This window comes from Microtus oregoni, unplaced genomic scaffold (genome assembly GCF_018167655.1).
Source record: "Microtus oregoni isolate MIOR12 unplaced genomic scaffold, Mior012 000025F_ref0000491, whole genome shotgun sequence".
Classification (NCBI taxonomy): Eukaryota; Metazoa; Chordata; class Mammalia; order Rodentia; family Cricetidae; genus Microtus; species Microtus oregoni.
In genome coordinates this window covers 23,136,414-23,156,843 of record NW_024543084.1, presented here as the reverse complement: position 1 = coordinate 23,156,843, position 20,430 = coordinate 23,136,414, and the positions used below count along the sequence as shown (strand labels likewise).

Here is a 20,430-nt window from a genome sequence, read left to right as displayed (position 1 = left end):
GTACATAAACTAGAATATGGAAAAATGACTTTGATAAGGAGCCTTTAAGACACATGATTCGAAAGCCAGGTGTGGTGGTGCATGCCTGTGAACCCAGCAATTGAAAGACTAGGGCAGAATCATAGCCTGGGCTGCACATCAAGAATTCTCCTCCTCCCCAGTATTTGCACACACACACCATAACCACAGCAACTCACAACTTCCCGAAAATGTAGCTCGAGGAGGAGATCCAAAGCTTCTGGCACTTACAACAAACAAGAACAGGGTTTTATTTTTATGAAAGATCCATTGGCCCCACAAATCTTACTTACTTCCATTTATTATTCCTACTTTCATACAATTATGCTATTCAAAACAGAAAATTTCCCATCAGGTGTACACTTTTGTATTTTTAACTGGACGGTGATGAGAAAGTTCGTATGTACACATCCCTAACCACGGTGTATGTGTGCATCTTTCATTTTATGCCCATTAGATATACCCTTCCATTGCACGGAAGAAAGATAAATTCCTCAAATGTGGAAAACTATATTTAAAGTAACAACTACATCTTTTTTTCCTATCATAATTTATCCCTGGCATTATGTTTGACAAATTGATTTCAAAATTTTACATACATTGTCTATCTCCAAGACAGCTGGTATTCTTTGTGTGCTTAACTTTTAATACAGAGAAAAAGAAACCAAGTAGCTATTTCAAAAATGACTAAATAGCAGGAATAACTGAGGACGAGATGATCAGTGATTAATGTAGCCTACAACTTCTGCACAGTTCTCAGATCCCACATCCAGCAGTTCACAACTGCCTGGAACTGCAGCCGCAGGAGGGGAAACAGCTTCTGGCAAACATGTGCCCACACAATACACATAACTAAAAAATAACAAATCACACACACACACACACACACACAATTTTTAAAAACCTTATCACCAAAACAAATTCAGTCCTTTAAAATTCATAGAAATACACAACCCAAGTTCTCCATTCCCACTTCCAGTTTATTATGTTTTATACAAACATAATTACATCCAATGAAAAGAAAGGAGTCTCTCTGCAATAAAATAACAACTACCATTAAGATTGTTTACATGTGGAAATTCAGTAAAAAAAGAGATTCAACTCAAACATTTTCTGTCATAAACAGCTAAAAGTATTTAAAAGTTAATAAAGGCTCTACTTTGTCGTACCTGCATATTTTAACAGATTCTATTTTGCTGATTTCAGAAATATCATGCAAACAGACACTCTCCCAGGAATGTTTTTTTTTTTTTGCTTGTTTACCTTTTCCCTCCAAAACAAGTCTCCTTTAGCTGAGGATAGCCTCAAACTTAGTTATATAATGAAGGCTAGCCATGAATTGATTCTCTTGCCTCTACCTCCCAAGTGCTGGGATTATATACAGGCATGTGCACTTTACCCAACTCCTAGGAATGTTTTGAAATCAATCTGTATATGTAACGAAAATAAATAGTATAAATAACAGCCACTTTATAAAACACCCTCCCCACAAGCAAAAATTTCAAAGTGCTCACAAAAATTTTTACAATCTTACAAGGCACACACCAAACTTAACACACCTTCAATCAAAATGTCCCAAATATTCAATATAGTCGATACTACTTCCTAAAAAAAAAAAAAAAAAAAAAAATCAGCTTTTTTACTATAGTTTACCCTCTCCACCCATCCCTAGCCCTCCCTTCCAAAATTCACTCAGGAAGCAAAATTAGGAGAAGCACTTCAGTCACAAACAATTTCTCAGAGGGAAATACTCTCACAACTATAACTGGTCATTCCTAAGTCATGTGGGAAAGGAAATTAGCCACTATAGTGGTCCATTAACTAATGGAACAAAGTGTTTCCCTTAGAAAAGTTCTGTCTTCAAGAGAGTACTCAAATAGCAGTGTTCATAAAGACATCAATGTCTCCTCTGTTCACATGAGGAATATAAACTTGTAGAAATTTAGACCTAGAAATAATTCTACGAATTATCAAGATCAAAGTTATTTTATATAAAATTAAGAAAAGTTGAAGAAGTGACCTGGTCAATGTCATTAATTAGTGACCCGTGTTATGAAGTCAATTATGAGACCTAGATTCTTTAGTCTCGCCCAGAGCTAAAATTCTATATAGATCATTACTCCCATGAAAGTGTCACAAAAATTATATTTAACACCTATAGGATTTTCACAATTCTTTTATAGTACAAAGTGTATTACATGTTAAAATACCAAACTGTGTCAACAGAACTTAAATACAGCAGAAACGCTACACAGAGCTGAGTTATGTAGAGAAATAGTACGGCTTGAAAGTCAGTGCTTTCTACAGTCAGGAAAAGTGATTTGCCCTGTAGTGAATTTTGCTCTTCATTGTAAGGGCAAAGTTTTGGATTTAGAGGTATTCATATACATGAGATATTAAAACTAATTATAGTAGCTTTTTAAATTTAAACTATTCACCTGGTGACTGCTTGAAAAGAAAATGTATATATAGGCAATTCAACACAGAAAAGGGCCCAGGCATATCCCAGTGTTCAAGAAGTTAAGCAAATTCGAGGTCAACCTGGGCTATACAAATCAAGTCAAAAGTAAAGTAAGAGAGAAGATAAAAAAATAAAAAAGGACTTGTTAATATATACATAAATGAGCTCAAAGGCATTACGTTGTAAAAAAAAAAATCAAAAGGTAACATACTAGAAGATTCCAGTTTTATATTACACCAGATTTTAACAAATTATAGTGATGAAGAACTCTCCCTAGAATTTAGAGTTGGAAGAGTAGATAATAGAGGAGCAGCATAAGGGCACTCTGGAAGTTGTGTCCCAACCGCAAAAAATTATTACATGTGTTAAATTCATAGAAAACTCCTCAGAGAAAGGTCAATTTTAGTGCATGTTAACCAAAGCAAACAAAACAAAAATCCCTAAGTAAACAGTAGGTGTCTTTAATAAAACTGAAATATTTAGAAAAAATAATTTTCCAATCTAAGCCAAGAAAATACTTGCATTGGCCACTGAGTTCTTAATTCAACTATATAATATGTAATCAGGAATAGGGTCTAATTACATATTCTCTTGGATATTTAAATAATGCAATTCTAAGAAAATCTGCTGGTCCCATGTGAATAGAGATTGTGCTCCTTTAAAACAATAATTGGGTGGTCGAGCTATAATCCAAGTACACTAGTTAAACATTAAACACCAAACTGTTAGTCCTGCTTTCAAAATTAATAGTAATGGACAATACTATGCTTTCAAATCTATTTTCTTGTCATTTGAACTTATTAAAGTTACTATATAAATTCAACATTAAATCACTAATCTAAAAACTACACATCAGAATCTGCAGTTCCTGCTGAACAGAGGATTAAAACTAATGTTTGAGACGACTTAGAATACCATAAATTTAATCACTCCATTCACAACTTTGGAACTATTAGAAATTCAGAATGAATAATAGGTAGGAAGAACAAAAACAAAAGCTAAAGATTGGGGTGAGGGGAGAAATATAACACTACCAATGTTGCATCTTTAAAAACTTGCTTTCGTTGAAAGTTCATGATTTGATTTCAATAGATTCTGCCGTTTGAGATCAGGCCTAGATAGTTTTTCACCACTGCTTCTGCCATGAACAGAGGTTAAGTGCTTTTTGAGAGCAGATTTGTGTTTAAAATCCATATCACAACAATGGCATTTATATGGTCGGTCCCCACTGTGTATGTTCAAGTGGTCCTGAAGTGTGCTTTTAGCAGTAAAGGTCTTCAAGCACACAGTACACTGAAAGGGTCGTATACCCATGTGTCCTCGAATATGCCTGTTGAGATTTTTCTTCTGTGTAAATGTTTTCCCACACTGCAAGCACAAGAACAGTTTATGCATCTTAAGGTGACGCAGATAGTTTTCTACATGAAGAAAGCCCCTTGGGCACCTAGGGCATTGATGCCTCAGTGAAAAATTCTCATCTAGATTCTCGATCTCATTTGCTGTACCATGGCTTCCATCAGTATTTTCACAAAATAACCCTTGATTTTGATTTCCGGGAACTTCTGCCACTCTGCTCTCAACTGTAGAATTGATCAATGAATGCTGTGTTTCCGGGAAATACATGCTTGCTTTGGATGACGTACAAGGCTGTGGAAACTGCCCATTCTCTACACTATCTGTACTGATCGATTCTACATGGAGGATACAAATTTCATTCTCTTTAAAACCACTATCTACTGTAGAGAGCTCTGGAGACTTCATTTCCCTCTGCTCTGATGTCAGCCTCTCCACAGCAGACTGTAATGTATTGCTCTCCTCTTCTTTAACATGGAAATCTAGGTTTACAGGACTATCTTCTGAAATTTCAATTATCTCACAGTCTTTATCAGAATTTTCCTCTTCATTCTTAACATCTGTATCCGAAGATTGACACAAGTCACTGTGTTGGTTATTTTTCATAGAAAGATCAATTTCCAGATACTTGGACAAAGCTTCTGTGCATTTTTCTACAATGTGAACCATCTGGAGATAACTGGCAGCAGTTAGGTATTTCAGAAGCTCTTTCCTTTTCACTTCAAGTGCTCCAGTATAGCAGGACAGCAACAACTTCCTGCCAACTTCTGCACTCTGCAGAATGGTGATTCTGACATGCTTTGACTGTGTTAGCAAAAACTGATCTCTCATGAAAGTGGAACAAGCAGCCAAAATCACCTTGTGACCCTGGAACTCAGTATCATTAATATAAATTGATACATCACAAAATAAATTCTGCTGTCTCAAGAGATTCATTTTCTGTAAGACCACATCTCCTTGCTGTTCAAATTGGAAGTGTAGAACATCAGACTCAGCAGCCATGGTCAAAATCTATGCAAAACAGAGCACAAACATTGATACAGCATACGCAATGCTATTTCACGTTATTAAGGTAAAAAGTAACCCACGTCCCAACATACATCATTTTTTGAAGACCTAAACCCTACTTTGGGTGTTAGGAGTGAATTTGTCCCCAAATCACTACCTATAAATCCAAAATGTCATAATGCATTTGTGTCATCATATGGTACATAATTTTTAAATACCAGTATTGGGTACAGTGACACAAAGAGTACACTTGTTATCTTAAATTAGAAAATGTAATCTTCAAATAGCCTCTTACTAAAACCATTACAAGTCCCTAGTCCTGCCTTAACCATCGTAATGACTTTCAACAGGTATCCTGACAGAACACTATTTGAATATTCTGAACTACATCCTGAATTCCCACTAACATTATAATTTAAAAAAGGAGGAGAGAAAAAAAAAACTTCTTATGCTTTAAGCCCACTGTTTCTTCCACTTCCTGGACAGCCTTTCATTCTTAAAAGGAATGGAAACTCCTTCAGGATTTCCGCCCTACCACACTTTTTACAGATCGATCTTGATCTGTTTTTCATATACCCATCGTTGTACAGATAAAACCATGAGCCCCATTTGCCTGTCTATAACATTCACGCTTCCTGCTCCATTTCCCAATTCGTGCTTTAGCTCTGTTGAGCCCAAACCCAAACGTGACTCTTCGTCTCCCAGGGAATCTTTTGATCCTTATTTTGTGTCACCCAGTGATCGCAGCGGCCCACACACAGAAGGAGGAGCTGACGTGAATCCGAGAGGGTCAGCCTGCCAACTCCCTCCGGCACCGCACAAGGTTCCCACGCCGAGCCTTCCGAAGGTCAAGGCCCAGCCGGCCAGGCCGGTAGGATTCCACGCTGGGGCTGAAGCCGAGGCCGCCCCGGCTGCAATCCCACGCAGCATCGTCCCCTAGCCTCATCCCCAGGCAAGTCTCCTTCACTTTTACTTACCAGCTAGCAAAACAGGCTTTGAGGCTTCCGCAGCAACGGCGGCCCAGGCCGGAAGATGGACCTTAGCCCAGGAGGAAACGCTTCCGGTGTCAACCAGCCTCACTCTTTACGGAGACCGTCTAGACGCCCCGGAAGGACATCCTGACCTGCTCTTTCTTCCACACTTTGTCCGCTCCTGGAATGACAGAAAGACGTCAGGATACCGGCGAGCTGGTCTTTTCTGGCAGTTCCCGCCCTTATGTGAAGCTAGTTATAACGAGTGAAGAACGCTCAAGACCGGAACCGCAGACCAGCTGAGCAGCGGGGCCGAAGGAAAGGACCTCGTGGCTCAGTTTTGGGCTGGCCCCAAACTCTGGGTGCAACTCCACCACCTTATCCACCCTCCCCTCCTCACCTGCTTCGGACAGCCTGTCACTAAAAATGTTTCTATGCGCCCAGTTCAGAAAAGATTTTTTTCTCTTCCTTTGGGTGATGGGAACTGAACATTGGGCCTAGCGAATGCGAAACACTGCTTTGCCACTTACCCTTCAAAACTGGCTTAGACCGAAATCTCTAAACTGTTCCTCAATTAAGTTGGGAGCCAGTTGGAAATGAATTCTCTTCAAAACTGAACCTACAACCTACATCGAAATATATGCTACATCAAGGGAGGGGATTACTTAGGACAATATGTACCTAACTTTGCATTTGCAGAGTGAAGATTTTTGTGTACCTGTTGCCAGAGCCCGGGCTGCTGGAATGCTAGGCAAGCACTCTCCACCAGTGATTCACACACATCAGCCCTGAAACTGGGGTCCTTTATTCTCAGCAGCTTCATAAAGCAGTAACTGGTTCTACTAATAATTTCTGGTTAACCCACACTTTCTTCAAAAGGCAATCTCAAAATTTCTAGTGCTGAGGCTCAAACCCAGGGTCTTTGCATGCACTTGCATCCTTAAGATATGTTTATAAAAACAGGCGGTAGTGGCGCATGCCTTTAATTCCAGCACTCAGGAGACAGGGACAGTTGGGTCTCTGTGAGTTTGAGGCTAGTCTGGTCTACAGAGTGAGTTCCAGGACAGTTAGCTAGGGCTGTTACACAGAGAAACCCTATCTTGAAAAACAAAACCAACAGCAAAAAATTAAAACATTCTTGAATTTAAATCCAAGCAACTGAGAAAGGGAAGACAGTAATAAAATAAGTCAATGACACAGTTTAATTGTCACACTTTTATTAAGGAAACTTTCCCATTTTAAGTAAAGAGGTAGTTCAAAGTATGTCTAACATACAACAGATTTAGAACAGCCATTCATGAGCTGAAATCAAATGTTCTGAGTTGTTTGTTTAGACAGTATTTTAGAAATGGTGACACTAGTCACCTTTCACACCTAAAGCAAAACCACACCTGCTTTACCTCACAGTCACTTCAGTTTGGAGCTCATTTTAATATTAAATAATAAATAAATAACATCAAATTTTAAAAGACCAAACTGCAGTAAAGAGAGTCCTCTTCCTTTTGAAGATTTCCTAGGAATCTATACAACACAAATATTGAGCCCAGCACTCAGGAGGCTGAGGCAGCAAAGGGTACAATAGTGAGATCCTGGCCGGGCGGTGGTGGCGCACGCCTGTAATCCCAGCACTCGGGAGGCAGAGGCAGGCGGATCTCTGTGAGTTCGAGACCAGCCGGGTCTACAGAGCTAGTTCCAGGACAGGCTCCAAAACCACAGAGAAACCTTGTCTCGAAAAAAAAAACCCCCCCCAAAAAAATAGTGAGATCCTGCCTGCCTCCAAAAACAAAACAAAACAAGACAAAAAACCCAAATGCTGGGTAACTAAGATTTATACCCTGACCCCATATAATCATGACTAGTGTTAAACCTCTTCCACTATAAAATAACTTGACCTCTTTGCAATTAAATCTGAGAAATGTGTAAGAACCCTAGTCCCAAACTGACATGTCTCACACAAATGAGACCTCTCCAGGCAAGAAATGAAAGACCATAAACTAGGTAAGAGGTTTGCAAACAGTGAGAAGTGAAAATTTTAGTAACAGAAAACACTTAAGAAAACTAACATTACATCAGTGGTTCTCAGCCATATAGTTCCTTGTAATATAAATATCTGTGTTTTCCAATTGTCTTGGGTGATCCCTGTGAAAGGGTCATTCAACACCTCCCCACCCCCAAATTGGGCTGGAGACCCACAGGTTGAGAACCACTGCTTAAAATGCTCAGGAAAAAAAAGGGGGGGCAGCCATTCTTAGTTATGAAATAAATTGAGGACCTTGTCTCACTAAAATCACTTGACACTGTAAGTCCTATAACAACAAGGATGTATCAATTCCTATCCTCAGAATCTAACATAGTGCCTGGGAATACCAGTTGCTTATTAATGTTTCTTGAGGCTATGGGAGTAGCTCAGTGATAGAGAACATGGTCAGTGTGTTTGTGGTCTTGGGTTCAAACTCCCAAGCATTTAAAAAAGAAAAGAAAAAAAAAAGGCTTCTGGGTGACTGAAATAAATCAAGATATAGCCTCCAACATAAGAGGTCAGTATTATTTGAACCCATTCTGTTTTTAGTCTTCAGACTACTAACAGCAACCAGACAAGAAAAACAACATGTATAGCCCCATTATTTTGAAATGTTCTTATGAAAAAAAATTCAGAGAAAATATTCAAAACATTGGATGACATAGCAGAATCCCATTGTTGCAAAGAATCGGTGCTCTTTGGATGAATAATTAAAATTCAGAATTCTAGTAAGCACTATTAGACTATACAGTGAGTGATGTTGAACATAAAGTACCAACAAGTCTTATTAGTCGACTGTATTCTATTTATTTAGTAGAAATTATGCCTCAAATCTGAGCCATGTGTAAATATATCAAATTATAACAAATTAATACCTCTTGCCATCTATATATAAATTAAGTTTAACTTTTGAATTATCTGTACATGTAGTCTCATAGCTCAAAACCAAGTCTGGTGGAATAAAATTTCTCATATAAATTTAGTTTCACATTTGGATCGATCTCACATATTCTAATTTGCCCTTCCCTTCATACCTAAACCAGCTAGTCATTTAGAAATAATACAATATTCATTTATCTAAAAAAAAAATAACAGGCTAGGATTGTAGTTCAGTGGCAGGTTCAGTGCTCGGCTAGCACATGTGACGCCCAGCACCACTACAATAAAATAATTACGTTTATTTAGGTCTTAGTGCAGGCTGGCCTTTAACTTACAGCAACCCTCCTGCTTCAGCTGCACAAGTCACCAAAATAAAATCAGTTTAAAAAAGTAATTATCATAAGTCCTTCTGTAACATTTTGTTGGCAAATCCTAGGCTGTCTCCAAAAGCTAAAAGGGAAATACATTAGTGAAGCAAAACTAGAAAATTTCTGTTAATGTACTGTTGTTCACCATCTTTTAAAGCCAAGGTATAGCAGAAGAGAGGCATGGGAACATTCATTCATATTTAGTCAGGCGTATTTTTTTTTTTTTTGTGGTCAGTGGTGGCCAGGCTATCTGACTCTGAATGTTCCTACTTAAAATGACAGAGATAGTATAAACAATCTTGTAAGAGTTTCTATGTTCTCTAGCAATCCTACACCTTACTGTGACCCTTGGGTCAGAAACAATCTCAAAATTATGTGTGAAATGTACTTAGAATTAAGAATTGTTTTTTCCATCCTTCAAGACCATCTATGAAAGGTGGCAAAGTAGACAGCGTATCTCTAAGACTATCTAAAAGCAAAACTTCTGGTTGTCTTCTGTATACCACTTAATTTTCTTTCATGTTTTCAAGATGAAGGTATACAAGAAAAGGAAAACTGGGAGATACTGTAAACAGCACAAAAGGGATGGCTAAAGTTTATTTCTTATGAAATAAACTGATATACAGGTCAGACTCCAATATAGTCTATTTCTATAGAGGCCATTCATTATTCTTTAGCTCATTTAAATATGCCCAAAGCACTTCCAATTACAAGAGCATCAACAAGGTACATAAGTAAACAGCTGGTCTCTTGTTTAGGAAACCTTCCATGTGCCCACTGTTCTTTTATTATACTTCTATTATTTGTTGATTATCCTCCCCACAGTGGGAAGATGTTGCTGAAAGAATTGTATTCTGGGTTATGAGAACAATTCAGTGGGCTGTGTTAGTGTTTAAAGTACAAACCAACAAACTTCTTCATAGCAGCTCCAAAAACAAAGTACAAATGGTAGGAAGCAGACTCACTCATCAGTTTTAGATGAACCACAGTAGACAGAGGCTCTATCACATATTTAGGTCAACAGCAGTATCACCTCATATCCCAGCCTCATTTCCCTCAACGAAAAGTGTGAACTTTTTTAAGTACAGCATCTTTTGGTGGGAAATAGGTGATGTTATTTGTTAGTACCTTCAGATGTGCTCGGTAAAAAGATTAGAACAGTGTCAGTCTAAGCCAGGTATTGACACTAGGTAGACAAATGGAATTATTTTTTAGAGCCGGGCGGTGGTGGCGCACGCCTTTAATCCCAGCACTCGGGAGGCAGAGGCAGGCGGATCTCTGTGAGTTCGAGACCAGCCTGGTCTACAAGAGCTAGTTCCAGGACAGGCTCCAAAGCCACAGAGAAACCCTGTCTCGAAAAACAAAACAAACAAACAAACAAAAAAAAGGAATTATTTTTTAGAAAAGGAAAATAGACATCACAAAATAAATAACTCAAAAAAGAGTTGGGAGAGGGCTAAAGAAAAGCAAAGCCACTGCAAGTGGGAGTTGCCTGGTCTGCTGCTGCTTACCCATGACCACCTGCTTGGAGGCTTTGGAGAAGAAACTATCCAAACCACGTCTAAAAAGACTTAGCACTATTGTCACACTCTCAGTCAATTCTAGCTGTGGGCACTAGACCCCTCCTCAGTTTACACATGTACTCTCACTCCTTAAGCTGAGGACAGCTTGGGTCAGTTTACCTGCATCCAGGACCTGTGTTGCATCAGGTTGTGGTTGACAACCTTTAGAGTCTGTGACTGTTGTACATGCGAAAGAATCAAAATCCACTGTGAGGTCTTGCACATTCCTCTCATTCGCATTATCAAAGCTGTTTTTGCCATGCAGCTGTTTAAGGTGTTTCCTCAAAACTGGCTTATGTGCAAAAACCATGTCACAATAGTTACATTTATGGGGCTTATCTCCACTGTGAAGGTTAAGATGGTCCTGCAAGGAACACTTCTGAGAAAAGGTTTTCCCACAGATTTTACACTGGAAAGGTTTAATTCCGGCATGTACACGCATGTGTCGATGAAGATTGCCTTTCTGAGTGAAAGTCTTGCCGCAGAGTAGACACATAAAGAGTTTGTGCATCTTTAAATGGTTGGCGTAGTTCTCCAGGTGACGGAACACCCTGGTACACTTTGGGCATTGGTGATGCCACTGTAAGCCTTTGTCTACACCTCGAATATTAGGCCCAAAAACATCTTTTGAGGTCATGATGATGTCATCATTGCCTGTGTAAGAGAGTGTGTAATTGTGGAGATGGCTCTGGTCTAGTTCACTTACTCTGTTTTCCACAGTTGAGTTTATCAGAGAGTGCTGGGGTTCTGATGAATGTAAAGCAGTGGGTTCAGAAGAAATGTACTGGTTCTGATCTTTTTTACTTCTAACCTCGGATACATCCCCAATAGATTCTACCTTAACAATCTGAATATCACTGTCCTCCATATCCATACTGTCTTCAGATGGATGAACACCAGGTAAGTCCTGTTTTGGAGAGCCTCTGGCATCTCCCTGCTGTTCTTTCGACTGGGAAGAAGCACTTTGTGGTTCGCATCCCTCTTTACTATCCATTGGTTGTTTTGGCTTTATAAATTTCCACAGCGCCTGTGTGCACCGTTCTACAATGTGGCTCATCTGAAGAAAACTCGCAGCAGTCAAGTAATTTACCAGCTCCATCTCAGGGAATTCCAGCACACCACTATAGCACGACAAGAGCAATTGTCTCCCCACTTCAGAACTTTGTAATATGGAGATTTTCACCTCTCGGGAATCATTCAGTAAAAACTGGTCTCTTAAGAAGGGGGAACCTGCAGCAAAAACAATTTTATGCCCCTGCACCTCAACATCATCTATGAGAACCGTAACATCACAAAATTTATTCTCTTCTCTTAATTTGTTCATTTTTTGTAACATTGAATCTCCATAATTTTCAAACTTGAAGTGAAGGAGATCTGATCTTTCAGACATTTTGGCAGACCTAAAGAACAGAAATGTAAAAAAGGTGGAATTTAAGAAAATTTAAGCAATTTAGAAACCTGGATTTACCTTTCAAAACCAAATGTGTTGTCATGTCTGCTTTGTACATATCCAAAAAGCTCTAACAGCTTTCAAAGGTTGTTGATAATTATTCTTTACCAGTATCAGGTGCCAACTGTTCCCGATAAGGAGACACATAGAAATGTAAATAACTGGGCATTCACCAAATTTTTTTAAGACACTTAACACAACAACAATGCTCAAGTTAGTTCAAGAAATTTATTTTTCATGTCTCAAATGAAAAATCTATTAAAAAGAAAACATCATAACCCTACTAACAATGAAGACATTATTTTCTTTTACACGAAAGATGTACCCGCTTTTTCAAAATCACAATGCTTTTTTTGTTTCCTATTTTTATTATTGTTTTGCCTGTATCCATAGCTGTGTGCCTGATCCCCACAGAGGCCAGAAGAGTCAGATTCTCTGGAACTGGAGTTACAGATGGTTGTCAGCTGCCATATGGATGTTGGGAATCAAACTGGAGTCCTCTTGAAAAGAAGTCAGGGCTCTTAACCACTAAGCTATCTCCCTAATCCCTTTCTTTCTATTTTAGAGTTTACAGGGGCACTGTTTGCTGGGAACTGCCACCCTCCTTTTCTGTTTAAACTGGTATGAATTTATTCATATAGCTATTCCTTTGATAAAAGTCACAGACTTAAAAAGACAGTGTTTAGTCACTGGCAAAGACACAATTCTTTATCCTGTGCACTTCAGATAAATCTAAACTCTCTTGTAAGGAGAACAAAACACTATCAGATAAACCAGTCAGTGGGGTCTTACTGGATTGTCCTTTACTTCTGACCTCTATGTGTACGTCATTTCTATGTGGACTACTAGCATTGACTCCTAAATGTTTTCCTTGGATTCCAACTCCTCTTTTCTGAAACTCAACATATACACCACATTTCAAAAACAGTAGGTTATATCTAACCCATCTAAATTTCTACTCAGTGTCTTTTGGATGAAGGTTAGCTTTTTGGTTATAAGTCAATTAACTAAAACTAATAAAGGTAAATACTGCTATAACACAGTCAATCACAGAGAAGGTTTCTTTGCCAAAACTCCCGCACAGGGTTCAGAATATCCAGAATATGTATATCTCAGTAGCAGATAATCTGCCTAGTCATTATGTGAAGCTGGGTTCAATCCACAACACTGTTAAAAATAAGCAAATGAAACTAATTCTGCATATTGTTCTGTTCATAAGACAAATCTTTCCTGTGAAAGTCCTCATGTTCTGATTCATTCTTTCCAGGTTTTCTCATAACTAGGCTTCTCATGTATATTTCTAAGAGGGTAGGACGAATTAGTCACATCAATACCGTAATCTAGTCTACTAATCACAAAAATAACTAGCATTCCTTTCCTTTCCTTTCTTTCTTTAATATTTAGTTTTTTATTTGGTTTTTCAAGACAGGGTTTCTCTGTGCAGCTTTGGAGCCTGTCCTGGGACTTGCTCTGTAGACCAGGCTGGCCTTGACCTCACAGAGATCCACCAACCTCTGCCTCCAGAGTGCTGGGATTAAAGGTGTGTACCAAGTCCGGCTCTGGTATTCTCTTTTAAGAAATCAGTTTTCTAGCCGGGCGGTGGTGGTGCATGCCTTTAATCCCAGCACTCGGGAGGCAGAGGCAGGCGGATCTCTGTGAGTTCGAGACCAGCCTGGTCTACAAGAGCTAGTTCCAGGACAGGCTCCAAAACCACAGAGAAACCCTGTCTCGAAAAATCAAAAAAAAAAAAAAAAAGAAAGAAATCAGTTTTCTATCAGGTCAGTAAGATTGTCACTTCTGTCTTTCAAAAGCAGTTCTATAATCTCAGCAGGTTAGGAACTCCAGTTTGAATCCTGTGTACTCCACAGCCATTTACTTCATAGTCAAATGACACAGCCAGATTTTCCTGGATACATTAAGATTTTGTTTTTCGTTTTCGTTTTGTTTGTTTTTGAGATAGGGTCTCTCTGTGTAGCCCCAGCTGTCCTGGAACTCTCTTTGTAGATCAGGCTGGCCTAGAACTCAGAGATCCGCCTGCCTCTGCCTCCTGAGTGCTGGGATCAAAGATGTGAACCACCATGCCAGGCATCACATCTAAATTCTGAAGCCTAAAATTCATAATCTTATTATTTCAAAGTGTCAGCTCCTGATGTTTGTTATTCCTCAGTGCTTGGTAGATAATGTATCATCTACTTGCTCAAAGCTTGTCACACACATTGCACTAATCTAGAACATTGCATTCTAGCCAGTCTAGCGCTGGTTCCTGACAGGCACTTTTCCAACCACTTAGAGAAAAAGAATTGTCTCTAGGGCCCTTAGCACAGTACTTCTACATAACACTCAAAATCCTTTATCAAATAATTCCTTCCTGTTCAAACATAAATTCCCTGGCATTAGGCAGCAACATACACATCTTATGTCATGGGGCCAAAGCTGGAAACAGTTTGCTTTCACCTCAAATTCTTACTGTAGTCACCCTGCTTCTTCCACTGCTGACCAAACTCTCCTTTGTTCAAACTGGTGCACATCATATCAAACACACAGGAAGGGCTCAGTGTGCAGCAGTGAAACCTACAGCATTGTTAAGTAGACCAGGTCTTCTTCCATGAGTGAGGCCACAAGGGCCTAGAAAGGAATGAAAATGGAAATAAGAAATAAGCAAAAAAATAGTAAAAGGTATTTCAGAGAACTTGATAACTGATAATGAGAATAAAAGACAAAGAAGGAAAACCAAAAACAAACAAAAAACCCAATGGCACACTAAGTACTCAGAATCTGAGATAGGTAGATTGTAAGAGCCAGGTTAGTCTGAGCTACATAGTGAGATCCTATCTCAAAAAATTCTAAATCTGAGTTTAGCTGAATGTCACAGGAAGGGTACCCATTTAGGAGAGTGTGTCACATGTATGTTAATAATCACCAACCGTGTAAGGTTTTCTCCGGGATGGCATTCTGAATGTGGGGATAATAAATGATGGCAATAAAGGAACTGCATGGAGAAGAGGAATGCAGAGAAGCAAATACAGCAGAGAAATCAATGAGTTTCAAACAAGGGGAAATCTAGAAAACAGGGAATTTTATCAGTATTTGGAAGCAAACAAACAGTATTATCACTGGTCAGTTTTAGTGGCAGTAGCTTAAAAATTTCATTCTGTAACTGGAACAGTGAATGTTCCCATTTAACCAGAAGTTATAAAAATGACCATTGTTTCAAGTGGCTAAACAAAACCAGCCTTGTCTTTTTAGAGTTGAGCTGGTCTTGAATTCACTAAAGCAGTATTTTCCTAGTCACAGTAAAAAACAAATTGTTTCCAGCTAGAGTATAGCAGTACTCAGAATGTTTAAATGTCTTTGGGGAAACTTGAAACTTGTTCCTTGTTTCTCTACTGAGGAGCCCAAGTATGGTTTCATTTAATCCGACTCCTGAGTTCTCAACAGAACAGTCAAACAGGCGTCTCAAAACAAACAAACAAACAAAACCTTGCTTTGATCTTCCTGCTGCAGTCCAAGAAAGTTCGGGAAGTCTATTGTTTACTTTAGGAAGTTTTTTCCTAATATCTATCAGCCCAATTATCCCTTTAATAATCTATTCCCAGGTCATATAATTTCATCATTAGCTATTTTCTGTCATTATCCACTTTGCCAATAGGACGTTAGTTATTTGAGGACACGAACCAACTGTTTATTTCACTTTACACTGCTTATTAAACAAAACACAGCACTATAGTAACTCCTTGATATTTGCTGTGAAATTATTATTTACCTATAAGAGATGATTTTTTAATACCATGATATCCTGTTTGTTTGGGTTTTTTTGAAGATTTTATTATGTATACCGTGTTCTGCCTGTATGTGTGACTACAGACCAGAAGAGGGCACCAGATCTCATTATAGACGGTTGTGAGCCATCATGTGGTTGCTGGGAATTGAATTCACGACCTCTGGAAGAGCAGCCAGTGCTCTTAACTGCTGAGCAATCTCTCCAGCCCTGATATCATCTTTTGAGGACCCGGAGAACTCTTTAGATTATGAAGACCCAAATTTGCAATACCTTTTTTTAAAATAGAAAAAAATTCGTTGCAATAATTGATTGCTCAGTAGTAGAATGTATATTTAATAGAAATGGAATCCTAGGTTTAATCCCAGCACCACATATATATGAGCAAATAGGTAATATAAAAGTAAATGTATACGCACAGACAACCAAGCAAGTTAATATAAAATTATAGTAATCTACAGTGGTAGTTTTTGGGGGTTGGCACACACCTTTAATCCTAGTACTCAGGAGGCAGAGGCAGGCATATCTTTGTGAGTTTGAGGCCAACCTGGTCTACAGAGTGAGTTCCAGGACAGCCAAGGCTGTGCAAAGAAACTCTATCTTGGGGTAATATGTATTTATACATACATGTATGTATGTATGTATGTATGTGTGTATGTATAAAAAAATCACCTAACAGGATTCGTTCCTTTTATAAAATGATACCTAATGTCTTCTAAATTCATATCACATTTCAAATATACTGCTAAAGGCTTTATCTAAATTAATTCATTTAGTCCTGAAAGTCTCTACTGTTAGGTTATTACTATCTCTGTTTGAAAAAAACAAAGCTGAGAGAACATAAATAATATGCTGAAATTAATAGAGATAAAATGGCTAATTGTTAGAGCTGAAACTTGTGCTCGAGCTATGAATCAACACAGAAAAGAAATGGACAATCACAGTTTAGCTTAAGGATTTATCTGAACTGTTTAGTGGTTCAGATTTCCTTCTCATATTGGATATTACCAAGGAAATCTATGAAGCACTACATTGTGATCTGTAGACTTTTATATTTTAGTTATATTTCAGTAAAAAAATGTTGGAGGAAGTGGGCTGGCCTCTTTTCTGGCTGCGGGATTCAGTTGTTGTTCTCCATTCCAGCAGAGGATACTGACTTGTGAATCTACCCCTAAATAAATAATCCTCTATTAGTTTCAATTCTGAGCTAGTGTGGGATTTCTTTTAAGCATCCATCTTCAAAAAAATTCACATCTAAAAGCAAAATGTATAAATTAAACCAAATTTATAGTAAATAGAGAAGATAATGACAAGCCATGTATGTACTGGCTAACACTACTAATACATACATAGACTCCTGCGTGCATCTTATGTCTTTATCCTCCTACTACTGATCTCAGAGGTTTTGTTGCATTTTTTTAGACTTATTTTATTTTTATTAATATGTATTGTGTCTGTCTGTATGTATATGTGTATGTGCATGCAGGTGCCAGTGGAGGCCAAAAACCAATAGATAGAGAACACAGAAAAATTATCAAAATAACTAAATATTTTGGCTCAAGTGCCTGGGTATATTTGAGTGTCATTCAGTAATCTAGAGAACACTAAAGGGACAATCCTAAGGCTGGTCATTAAAATGTGCACAGGGGTCCTTTGAGGCACCAGAATAAAATCTAGTAATCTGTTTAGAAACAGGCCTGACGCTATAAAAAAAACCTCAGTATAAATTGTAAATAAATTGTAAATGAAACTTTACATTGGAGTAAAAGAAATAAATACTTAAGTTAGCACAGAGTGGAAGAGGACCTAGGACAGAAGAAAAAAAGCATATATACAATATAATATAAACTCATCACTTACCACTTTCAACTTCGCTATCCTTGTAGGTCTAACCAATAAGCCTATCTTTCCTCACAATGTTTCTACTCCTTGACTCCTATATAGTCACCACATAGCACAGTAAGTAAAGCATGAACTCCGAACTTCAATATCTAAGGTTAAAAATCAGTTCCAGGACAGGCTCCAAAGCTACAGAGAAACCCTGTCTCGACCCCTCCCCGCCCCCGACAAAAAATGTCATTTACTAGCTTTTTGGCCATGGGTGAAATACTTATTCAGTCTGTTTCAGCTTTCTTGGCAATCAATAGCAAATTACTTTATGGGACTGCTAAGGGAAATTAAGCTCATAATTAAAGAAGATTTTATTATTTTATATCATGAATGTTCTGCCTGAATGTATATACCTAATTTGCATGGTGTCAGTGGCGGTAAGAAGATATCAGATTCCCTGGAATTGGAGTTATGGACGGTTGTGAAGCATATCAGTCCTGAGAATTGAACCAGTAAGTCATTTCTCCAGCCCATTAGTCCATTTTCAAAAGAGCTCAGGATGGTGTCTGTTATGTGCTCTTTAAACATGTGTTGAGTATCCAGACAGTGGTAACACACACCTTTAATCCCAGCACTGGGGAGGCAGAGGCAAGCAGATCTCTGAGTTTAAGATCAGCCTGGTCTATAGCACGAGTGCCAGGACAGGCTCCAAAGCTACACAGAGAAACCTTGTCTCCAAAAACCAAAATAAAAATTAAAAAAAAAATGTTGAATAAATAAACAAGTAAGGTCTTTGTGAAATCCTTCACGTTTTTTTCCCCCAATTGATGGCTCTGGTATTTTATATTGCATTACCTCATCTACTAAAATTAATTTTTACCAGGTCACTGATAGCCTGTTAATTAAAAAAAAGATACTTTCTTTTTTCTTTCTCATTCCCCAGTGGCTGAGCACCATCCAGTGGACTCTCTTCCAAATTCTTTCCTGATAGCAGGTCTCCATAGTTGCGTCCGCCCTGTGTTCTTGGGCTTGCTTTTCTACCTCTCTCTGTGTGCTCTAATTTGCTTTTCTGCTTCACCTATAACCATCATCCTTCAAATCACATTTTTTCAGTGTGCAGTCCTTGATACCAACTTTTCTCATGGTGTCTGCTGACATGCCAATTTTCAAATATTTTACCTGTAGCCCCAATATTTAGGCTGATCTCCACATTTGGAGATCAACTCCTAAGCTGGACAGTTATATGTGGTTAACCCTTTAGACAGAACTCAACATAAACAGAAAATGAATTTGTATTTCTTGCTAGCCTTATGGTTTTATTTCTGATTATGGCACCACCATTTTTTAAATGTCAAGTACTTAATACTTAGGGGTTTTTCCTCCTTCAATGTATGACTATCTACATTAGCACTTTTTTTCTCTATTTTAGATTTTATTGCATCTCACCAGGAAGAACTCAATATTCTTTCAAAATAATCACCAACAGAAGTGTATTCTAGCTAAGAGAGATCACCAACAGAAGTGTATTCTAGCTAAGAGAGATCACCAACAGAAGTGTATCTAGCTAAGAGAGATCACCAACAGAAGTGTATCTAGCTAAGAGAGATCACCAACAGCAGTGCATTCTAGCTAAGAGAGCCGGATTCAGCTACTTTCTATTCCACCGGCTTCCCAGAAAACAATGACTTTCTGCAAATACAACCATGTCAGTTTTCTGCTCAAAGAGTTTAAAAAAGATAATCCATCTCCTTTTATGATTAATTAAACCTTTCACTATCTGGACTTCATCTTATCGGGTTCAAATTCCATCTTATGCACACAACCTCCCTACTTCTATTCCTTTTTCTTTTCACACACACTCTATTACATCTCAGTAGTACTGAAACTTTCCCTTTTGCCGCAAAAGTACTTCCACGAAGTAGAATTTAGAAGCCACTTTCTGCCGGCTTCCCTCAACTGTCCCTACAGCAGCTAATATAAGTAACCAATTGCATACCCCGACCCGGATACGAGCATCGATTTGTTCAGATATCGTTTCCAAACGAGTATGAATACTAGATATGTGATGACCCTCCACTGTTTGGCATAGCGACAGTAATACAAAAGGTGCTGTAGCCAGAGGCTGAGCAAGGGCAAAACCCCTCAAAGTCTGGCACTTACAGCAGTCTCGCAGTCGGCACTGAAGGCCTTGCCTTGGCTAGCTCCCGCGGTTCAGTTTTCTGCTGGCCTCAAGTCCAGCACTTTTTACAAAATGCCAGAGTCTGGCGTCCTGGCCAGTCACAGGGTCCTAGGAAGAGGGTCCCAGAAGGCGGTCCCTGGGGCATCCTGAGACTCCCCACTGCAGATTCGGTAAGGGGAAGAGCGTGGGATGCATCACGGGCCGGTCCGAGGCTTAAGTCCCCCGGGGGCCTAGACCAGCACCTCGACTGGCATCCCAGGGCAGATCACGGCCAAACCAGATCCCCAACGGGGGCTCCATTTCCAGAGACCCCGCACCCCAGCCCGGCTCTCCGTTCGCCTCCGAACTTACAGACCCGGGGGGAAGGCCGCCGTCTGGATCTGGCACCGTCTAGAGCTCCAGCCCCTCGGGGCTCCGGGAAGGGGGAGGGGCAGGCAACCTGAGCCAAAGGGGGACCCAACGGAACCGGAAGGGCAGCCCTGGCCGGACAAAGACAACTTCCAGGTCCCATGGTCATCTCCGCCAATCGGAATGCTCGGAGGACGACGAGCCC

General features: G+C 39.1%; 2 protein-coding genes across 5 annotated transcripts; both read right to left on the bottom strand.

Annotated features, from left to right (window-relative positions):
* Positions 1 to 980: 980 nt before the first annotated feature.
* Zbtb6 (zinc finger and BTB domain containing 6) lies at positions 981 to 20,315 on the bottom strand. 2 transcript variants are annotated; one of them, XM_041674520.1, is made up of 3 exons: positions 20,233 to 20,315; positions 5,818 to 5,992; positions 981 to 4,843 (listed from the first exon to the last, which is right to left on the bottom strand). In XM_041674520.1, the coding sequence occupies exon 3, from the start codon at positions 4,832 to 4,834 to the stop codon at positions 3,527 to 3,529; it is 1,308 nt and encodes a 435-aa protein (XP_041530454.1). In that variant the 5' UTR covers positions 4,835 to 4,843; positions 5,818 to 5,992; positions 20,233 to 20,315; the 3' UTR covers positions 981 to 3,526. The 2 variants fall into 2 exon arrangements, with proteins under 2 accessions (XP_041530454.1, XP_041530453.1); XM_041674519.1 differs by lacking the exon at positions 20,233 to 20,315 and adding an exon at positions 19,859 to 19,994.
* Zbtb26 (zinc finger and BTB domain containing 26) lies at positions 10,452 to 20,320 on the bottom strand. Of its 3 annotated transcripts, none has more exons than XM_041674516.1 (2): positions 20,229 to 20,320; positions 10,452 to 12,040 (listed from the first exon to the last, which is right to left on the bottom strand). In XM_041674516.1, exon 2 carries the CDS (start codon positions 12,028 to 12,030, stop codon positions 10,705 to 10,707), a length of 1,326 nt encoding a protein of 441 aa, XP_041530450.1. In that variant the 5' UTR covers positions 12,031 to 12,040; positions 20,229 to 20,320; the 3' UTR covers positions 10,452 to 10,704. The 3 variants fall into 3 exon arrangements, with proteins under 3 accessions (XP_041530450.1, XP_041530452.1, XP_041530449.1); XM_041674518.1 differs by having other exon boundaries at positions 20,233 to 20,239; XM_041674515.1 differs by lacking the exon at positions 20,229 to 20,320 and adding an exon at positions 19,859 to 19,982.
* Between the last annotated feature and the right edge of the window lie 110 nt (positions 20,321 to 20,430).